Genomic DNA, 8,874 nt, shown 5'->3' with positions numbered 1-8,874 from the left:
GACGTCTATGGCAACTTTGTCTAGCCATCAGACGATGCTCTGGATAGCTATCTCGAAGCCTATCAATTTCTCTTCTCACAAGCTCGTTGCCTTGCCTTTCAGCAATTTCCATAGCTTCAATAAGTTGTTGAAAGCTTGTGATCCGTCTTGCATTTATATGAGTCCGAAATAAATCACAGGACCTCATAGCATAGACAGGGAAGGTATTGAGAGTTTTCTCAATCAATTGTTCTTCTGTGATAGTTTTTCACAGGCATGCATCAATGTCTGATGCGGAGATCTTCCGAACAATATTCCATAACTTTGTCAAAGTTAGAGAAGCAAAGATAATTCCATCATGCTTCTAAGTACGGAAAATTGTGAATGTTGTTAAAACATTCACGAAGCGCTACCCAAAGGTTTCTAGCGCTATCCTCATTCATGTACTCAAACTGGAGTGCCATCTCCATGTGGCGCTTCATCAGGGTAAGTGCCCTGGAATTATCTATCTCAGTTTGTGAGTCTTGAGCGGTTCCTTTAGAACAGGGCTCTTGGATTGTAGGCAATAAATTAATATCCCATGCCCGTAGAATCTAATGGAGTAAAATCGAGCTCGTTCAAGTTTGACATCCTGAAAAAGAGTGAAACAAGAACAAATTAGTTTCTGAGTCAATGCTTCCACGAAAACTAATATAAATAAGATTTCAGAGCTATGCTACCAAGAAATCGATTTCCAAGAATATTTGGATTAGACGGAAACAATGATGTTTTAATATGGTCACAATTTGATACTTGCAGACGCTCTTAGTCCGAATGAACACTCTTAGTTCATTGATTACGAAAGCTCTTAGTTTGTTTAGCATGAATCCCCACAATTCCTCTTATTAAATACTTGAACCCATGTTCGTTTATTTCAAATCCTGCAGCAAATAAAGGAATTTAAAAAACAAGAAAGCAGGAACTTTAATCTCAAAAACTTACTTGTTGATTCAGAGTTTGAGTCATGCACGTGTTGATGTAGGCGTGATGGAGCGAAGCTAACGAGGAGATGATGCAGGTGTGATGGAGTGAAGCTAACGAGGAGATGATGCATGTGTGATGGAGCGAAGCTAACGAGGAGATGATGAAGCGAGGCTTGCAACGGTGGTAACACTTCAATCCTAAGCTAGGATTGCAGTGGATGTTCGATCCGAAGCTAGGATTGTAGTGTTTGTTCAATCCTAAGCTAGGATTGCAACCGGTTTGCAATCCTGGTGGTGGCAGAGGGCTGGAACGCAGGGCTGCAGTGTGTTGCGGGGCTGCAGGGACTGCAGGCGCACGGGGGCGCTGGGTGTGCGGTAGGAGCGCAGGGGCAGGCTGGGCGCAAGGCTCGCTAGCAGGCTAGCTTTGGGCTGGGCGCTGGGTGCGTTGGCTGTAAGGGCAGCAAGGAGGCTTGCGGTAGGTGGCAGGCGTGCAGGCGGGGCAGTAGGCGACGCGCTAGGGCTTACGGTAGGGAGCTGTAGTGCTTGCGACTTGTGGCAGGAAGCTGCGGTAGGGCTGGAGGCTGCAGGGAAGCTGCGGCAGGGCTGGGGGCTGCAGGGAAGCTGAGGCAGGGAGGTGTAGGGTTTTTTTCGGCTAGGGCTTGCGGCTGCAGTTTTTGGTTTTAGGGTTTTTTTCTTTTTTTTCTTAGGCTAGGGTTAAAGCTCGTGCTGATAATGTGTTGTAGAGAATTAGAATTGTGTTTTTATTATTGATAATAGGAGCCCTTTATATAGGGATAGAGCTGTCAATTCCGACACGACTCGAAACCCGCACTAAATAAAGCGGGTTGAACTAGCACGATTAAAAAGCGGGTCGGCCATGGGTCAACCCGCCATGACCCATTTAATAAATGGGTCGGCTACTGGTCAACCCGCCAACACGAAGTGAACCCGTATAACCCAATTATGTTGTACTTCTTATTGAAATTTTGGACGTTGGGAGTATTTGATCATAGGATTAAACAATTTCAAATATTTTGCTTTATAATTATTGGATTTAATTATTTATGAATTATATATAATTATTTATATTTTTCGTCTTGTGGAGTTTTTAGCAAATTTAATCAATTTATGCATTTTTTTAGTTAAATGGATCGTATTGTTAACCTTTAAATGGGACATTTTGTCTAACACTACACGTCCTATTTATTAAATGGGTTAAGCGGGTTGGAAACGAGTAAACCGTTTATTATTAGGTTGGGTTTGGGTTTGGGTTTAAATTTTTGACACGATTATTAAATGGGTTGGGTTTGGGTTTGTCTCTTGCAACACGACAAATACCTTGACCCGACATGAACCCAACCCGACACGACCCATTGACAGCCCTCTATAGGGAGTTACAAGATACACAAAAGGTAATAGAATCCGAATACAATTGAATACCTAGAACACTTTCCTATTACAACTCTAAACCCAAATTTGAGGAGACACACATTATGTCGACATCTTTCAACAATATTTATTTTATTGACGTATCCTTCCCGTACCCTGACCCAATTACATTTAAGATTTGCCGTATCCATGGATCCGACCGTACCGTATCCGGATACTCGTACCCGTATCGGTGCTTCTTAGGACTACCAAGTCTTTGGTGTAATACATCACAGATAATACTGTGGAGGCTTACCGAGAATGTGTATCATCTATAACTCCTTTGACATCTATAATCCCCACTTTCCCTGATCCGAAAACCATGCATGCTCAATATGGTGATCATAGCTGCTTTCAAGGTTTTACTGCTCAATATGGTGAACAAGCACTTTCCTTAATTTTATCATCTGTTATCGAGCCTGGGCTTTGCCTTTGGTATGTTAGGGCTTTGCCCATTAATGAATTTTTCATCATCCTAAAAAAAGGTGTTTCTTTGCAGTTGCCTCAGTAGTACTGCTTGTGCCTCAGTAGTACTGCTTGTGTACACTTGCAAGAAGACATGACTTGCCTCTAACATGTGCGTTTTTAAGACTGGCTTGAGATAGCTGTTATCTAATTTGCCACACTAATTAACTACCTTCATGAATAACAGGTGTAGAGTTTCATCAAAAAAGGCCTATTGCATAAAGTGTGTGTTTAACATGATGTCTATCATTCATTATCAAAGAAGTAGAATGCATGTGATATATATAACATTTTGGTGTTAAGCTTTTGATAGCCCTTTTTTTTTTCTTTTTCTTTTTTTTTTACCGTGTTCTCCGGTATCTCAAAATTTTCAGCCAAGAATTAATCCGCATTTGGAGGTCTTGTCAAGAATTAACAGCTTCATGAATCGAACGCGGATTAGAAGATTCCCAACCTAGACGCTCAACCACTAGGCCACGTGTTATGGTTAAGCTTTTGATAGACTCTCTCATCAATGTGCTTCCCTTTGGTTCATTCAGTATTAATTGTGTAAATGTGACTCAAAGTAGTGGGATTTTTTGGCAGAAAAGTTATGTGGAATTATCTTCCAACGCCAAGCTACATTACCCTACGTTATATTAATTCTAACTCTAATCTAACAGCTACCACAAACTTCATTATTTATTGTTTTGTAACCCAATGATTGAGCTGAAGCTGTGCTTGTGGAGATGCTTATAAAGGACGTAAAAGCCGATCACCTGTAGAAGAAGCAAAAGTATCAACTAAACTTGTTCAAAGCAAATATCACGGTAATAATTTATCCTAATTTTTATTATGTACAACATATCGTATCGTATCATACAACCTTGGTTTCTCTTCATTCTATGTATCAGTCTATCCTGTCCTTATCAGATCAATTAGACTTATTCAAAGAATACAAAAGCCAGATAAACGCAGCAGTTGGGGATGAAACAGCCACTCTACTGTCAGAAAGCTTATTCGTTCTTTCAAGGAAGCAATGACCTAGCAATTAATTATTATTCTACACCACCGAGGAGTGGTCACTATGATACTCCAGCTTATCAAATCTCCTGCTTGAATCAGCTTCAAATTTCCTTCAGGTACTATTCAACAAATATTAGCACTGTCCAACTGATTTAGAGTATTATGGATTTGAAGTGTAATATTGTACCCTACATACTCCTTATGTTAGTTGATGTGGGAGAAATTACAGGAACTTTATGTACTGGGAGCAAGAGTGATTGGAGTACTAAGTATGCCGCCAATTGGGTGTGTCATGTGTGCCAGCACAGAGAACACTCAATGGAGGTACAAAGAGAGCCTGCTACGAGACTGAGAACCAAGCAGCAATCCCCTTCAACACAAAGCTCTTCCCCCTTATAGATTCCCTCAATAAGAGACTTCAAGAAGCAAAACTCATTTACGTTGATATATATAACCCTTTGCTTTCGATGATCCAAGACCCTGCTCAATATGGTAATCTCAGCTGCATTTTCATTCTATCTTCAACTGTAGTAAAGTAGTCCGCTGAAATGATTTATTGATTCAGGATTTGAAGTGGTAGATAAAGGCCCTGTGCAACAAATACACTCCAGGTACTTGCAATGATGCTTCCAACTACATATTCTGGGATGGCTTTCATCCCACAGAAACAGCTTACAGGATCCTGACCTCTGCAATATTAAAGCAAGTTAACAAATTTTTCTGAACTATCTGAAGAATCATAGAAGTTATACGAAATCCTCATATTGCTTTTGGTTTGAGTTGGTTGTGTTTGTTCAAGAATTTGTCAGATACCAACAATAAGAAATTTCCATGTGTGCTCTTTTCTAGCTCATAATATCATCAACTATTATTTCATGGAGAAAGCAAAGACTTCTGAAAAGGAAATAATATTAAAAATTCAAGCCGTTTACATCTGACAACTACTGTTGCTACTAAGATCGACTTCAGTACAGACACTGAAGTAGATATTGCTATTTGCTAAGACAGCAACTAGCCATTGTTTCAAAACATATATAGGAAATATACAGGTAACCAGTTTTAAAACATTATTCCCGCAACCATGATCTGATTTCTTTTGCCTCCTAATTCAAATATATGAGGGTTCCATATCTCCTAAATCTTCCCCAGCAAAGCTACAAAACGTCATACTTCCTAACCTGACCATGCCACCTATATAGATAATGGAAGCAAACTATATACATACAGATACACTAGGCAATGACGAGCTTAAAGAAGCTTATTCTGAGCCACAGCCTGACATAACTCTTCCTCATAGAACAAAACTCTATTGGAAGCCAAAGATTTGCACAGGGGCTTTGGTAAGGCAGATGGCACCATGCATCTAGAAGGGAAATTTGACTCCTGAAAGAGAACTGCAGCAACCTGCCGCATTTCTGAAACTTTGAGGCGAGATGGTGGCCTGGGACCATGTCTTGGTGCTTTTGGAGTATGCGGGCTTCGTATCCATGTACCCTTGCCATCTCCCTTGCTGCAAAGACCATTTAAAACATAATGTAATGAAGAGCAAAGCTAATAGTTGGGTAGAGAGCAATAAAACTGTTCGTTTGAAATATCAACCTTTTGAAAGGCCAGTGTTCAGTGGGGTGGGGCGTCATTGTTCTCAACATCTCCTGTCGAGAGCGATCTGGAGTTGTATAATTAAAGTGATACTGCCTTGCAAGTATAACCTGTTGCCAGTAATATTAATATGGAAGGTCATTTATCTTCAGATTAGAAAAGCAACCAAAATGGATATGATACAGAGAGAAAGAAACTCACAGCTTTCCTAATTCTTTGAGAAACATGAAACACCGGCTTCAGTTGGTCATGGTGCAGGTGACACAATAATTTAACCTCCAATTTATAAAAAAGATGAATCAGTATCAGTACAGGAAGAAAACATATTATATCAAATGAGAAACAGGTGAGATATTTTTTCAGGCTCTCAAATTTTAAAGGAAATCAATAGTTCAAACATATCTAATGGAGATAAAAGCATGTTTATCTCACCAACACACTACAAGACAAGAAAATCAACCAAGGAAAACTCTGCACAAGTATTCAGAACTCAGATAAAAATTGTTCTTTGTGCAAAGTTATCACTCATTAAAATCAAAGAAACCAGATGATGAATCATCTGATGCAACGACATCCAACTCTCAAGTTATCCCGTATTGTCCCTATAATCTTTAATCCTTAAGCATAATGTTCTATCAATTGTATTGCCTTAACTACAGCCCAGATTGAATAAGTGGCGAAACATACAAAACATTCCCAAAATGAACACAATGATTCGAGATCCGCATATATACCAGAAACAAAATACAACAAACAAAGAAAGTAAATGAAAACTATAAAGCAGACAAACGAGGAAGTCAAATATAGGATACCAGTAAATCCATGGGAAGCGACTCAAGCCTGGACTCCGACTCACAATCTTCCATTCTGGGGGTCATTGGTGTTTTCATCAGACTATTCTGCCTAACGAAATCCACAGGAGACAGCATCAAAGGGGTCCTCGGTGTTTTAAGCAAACTACTCTGCTTAACCGAATTTACCGGCGTTTTCAACAAACTACTCTGCTTAACCAAATTCACAGGCGACGGCATCAAAGGGCTAGCCCTATCTTCAATCCCCAAATCAACATCATCCTTCTTCGTCTCCACTACAGCCACTCGCTTCCTCCCCAGATCAGTACACGGCTTAGCAGAACTGGCCTTGCTGTACTTTAGCTGAGCAAGAGCACCGGGCTTCAGATACTTGTTCCCTGAACCCCTGGAACCCTTCTTCTGCTTCGAATTCTTCAAACCCCTCTCTTTCGGTGAAACCTTCCCCATTTTCCCCTTTTTTTTTTATTCAACCCTAAATTAATCTCCCAAAATCCCCAATTCTCATGCCCAATTTCGCTTTCCAATCACAAAACCTAGCCAACTATCATCTAAACCTGAAACAAAAAGTTCGAATCTGCCTTCAGTACTGAAATCAAAATCAAATCTTGCGCATCAAATGTAAACACGAAGTTCAGTCCTTACCTTTCCAGGGTTACAGATCGCTCCAATTCCACCTCTGTAGCCAAAATCACCAGAGGAAATCGCCAACTCCGCCGAAACCCTAGCTCTAGAATCAAAATCGAATCGAAAATCAGAGACACACGAGAGCAACACAGCCTCAAAATTTGAGAGAAAAACCAAAAAAAATAATATAAATAATAAATAAATAAAAATGGGGGAGCAGAGCGAAAACGAAGCGAGGAGGAGGAGAAAGGGAAATGGGGCCGCTAGGGTTTTCTTCGCTTACCCCCCTTTTTGTTTTGAAATTGATACGATTTGCCCGCCAAAGTTTAACAGTCGCTAAAAGACAAAAACAAAAAACCGTAGAAAAACTGTGATTTACATTAATAATCCGAGCTGGGGGTACGTGGCGGGATTTGGTTGGTCCATAATTTACTGCGGTGACTTTACTGCTTGGGTCACTGGTCCTTATCGGATGGCGGAGATTGCGTGGTTCCCATATTTGGATTTTTTTAATTTTATTTATTTTAAATGTTTGGAGGGAATAATAAAATATTCACGTGTTTGAGAGGGAAGGGGAAAATGATTGTGGGTGGTCGATTTTGCCCCTGGTGATGATGGGTTGAGTGGTAACCAAGTGGGGGGAAGGGGTTGGGAGGGTGGTTTGGGGAATCTTGGAATGTGTGAAGGGGGGGTACTTTTGGTATCTCGGGTGTTGTGAGAGGTGGGAGAGTGGGTGGGCTATGGCTTTATCAGGCCCATCGCATGATGGGGATTGAATGCCCCTGAAAGTACAGAATCGACCCTTTATGTCAGCATTAACCACGCGTGAGTGGCGCTTCTATGGGCTGATGTGACGAGGGTAATGTAGTCAATTGAACTTTCAAATTTTTTCAAATATTAAATTGGTAGCCTTTGACTAGTATGGGACAGAATCATAAGTGAGTTTGGACCGGTCTGAGAGATTACGTGTGAGAGAATTAGAAGCGCTTGATAAGCACTTTCTTTGTGTTTGGAAGCATAAAAGTTATACGGTACATCACCCAATGTCCCAATATTGAATTAAGTAGACTAATTCAATTTAAAGGCAGATCAATTCTATACAATAATTGAATAACTTTTTTTTTCGACAATAAATAATTGACTAATGTGTTAAATCAGTCTACTCTATCCATGTATTAAACTGATTTAACACATTAATCAATTATTTCTTGTCAAAAAAAAAAATTAGTCAATCGTTGTATGGAGTCGGTCTGCCTTTAAATTGAATTAGTCTACTTAACGTATCATGGACAAGCCCTCATAAGCATAAACACAAGTAAGTCCCAAATATACTCAATACAGTCATATGACTTGTAACATCTCGTATCTTCACTTACCCGTTTATTAGTCATTTGGACGGTAAACGACAACTACTTTCACTTTTTACCCTAATTCGGTTTTTTTTAATGGCCTTAAAAGTTGACTTTTTGATCGGGCCAAAATTTGAGAAAACTTCTTTCATGAAAGTTGTAGAGGACGTTAAATCGAGCGCGTGCATATGTGGTACGCTAAAATCGGAGTTCATATGCGAAAGTTATAAGCGAAAGATTAAAGTTACTGTTCATGGTTACTTTTCACGATAACTTTCTATAAATAGTTGAGTTACTGTGGTAGATTTTCATTTTCGGAAATCTACCGAATTTTCTCTCTCTTCTTCCCCGATTTCCTTCCCCTTCTACTCGTTTTCTTCCACCGGCGAATTCTTCCGTTTCCGGCCACCCCACGACGGAATCCGGGCACCGGCAGGCTCGCCTCCTCCTCTTTGTCATGCCTGGGGTGGTGTTTTGCGGTGGCTAGGCCAAAGGAGCTCGGAATTGAGCCGCGAAGTTTACTGTAGCCGAACGGAGGTTTCGTCGATTTCCGGCGATTCCGACCGTTTTCGGCCACCAAACCACTGTCGAAGGCACGGTTTTTGCCAAGGTTCGTTTTGCCCCTAGCCTTGAGCCACGATTTGCAGTGTA

General features: G+C 40.4%; 1 protein-coding gene and 1 long non-coding RNA gene across 2 annotated transcripts; one reads left to right on the top strand and one right to left on the bottom strand.

Moving 5' to 3' along the window:
- Window positions 1-3,034: 3,034 nt before the first annotated feature.
- LOC121051142 lies at window positions 3,035-4,546 on the top strand. The gene is made up of 4 exons (XR_005805249.1): window positions 3,035-3,643; window positions 3,728-3,955; window positions 4,069-4,331; window positions 4,405-4,546. It is a non-coding gene; the product is annotated as an uncharacterized LOC121051142 (long non-coding RNA).
- Window positions 4,547-4,728: 182 nt separating this feature from the next.
- On the bottom strand, window positions 4,729-7,155 carry LOC112189740 (F-box protein At4g35930). The gene is made up of 5 exons (XM_024329087.2): window positions 6,893-7,155; window positions 6,251-6,804; window positions 5,640-5,714; window positions 5,439-5,548; window positions 4,729-5,349 (listed from the first exon to the last, which is right to left on the bottom strand). The coding sequence occupies exons 2-5, from the start codon at window positions 6,695-6,697 to the stop codon at window positions 5,088-5,090; spliced, it is 894 nt and encodes a 297-aa protein (XP_024184855.1). The 5' UTR covers window positions 6,698-6,804; window positions 6,893-7,155; the 3' UTR covers window positions 4,729-5,087.
- Between the last annotated feature and the right edge of the window lie 1,719 nt (window positions 7,156-8,874).

This window comes from Rosa chinensis, chromosome 2 (assembly GCF_002994745.2).
Source record: "Rosa chinensis cultivar Old Blush chromosome 2, RchiOBHm-V2, whole genome shotgun sequence".
NCBI classification, from domain to species: Eukaryota; Viridiplantae; Streptophyta; class Magnoliopsida; order Rosales; family Rosaceae; genus Rosa; species Rosa chinensis.
The sequence above is the reverse complement of the archived record's forward strand: the minus strand, read 5'-3'. Positions and strand labels throughout refer to the sequence as shown.

Coding starts and splice junctions, on each gene's coding strand:
- LOC112189740 (XM_024329087.2), bottom strand. CDS start 6,697: ATGGGGAAGGTTTCACCGAAAGAGAGGGGTTTGAAGAATTCGAAGCAG. Junction 5,715..6,250: donor CGCTTCCCATGGATTTACTG/GTATCCTATATT, acceptor TATAAATTGGAG/GTTAAATTATTGTGTCACCT. Junction 5,549..5,639: donor CTCAAAGAATTAGGAAAGCT/GTGAGTTTCTTT, acceptor TACTGGCAACAG/GTTATACTTGCAAGGCAGTA.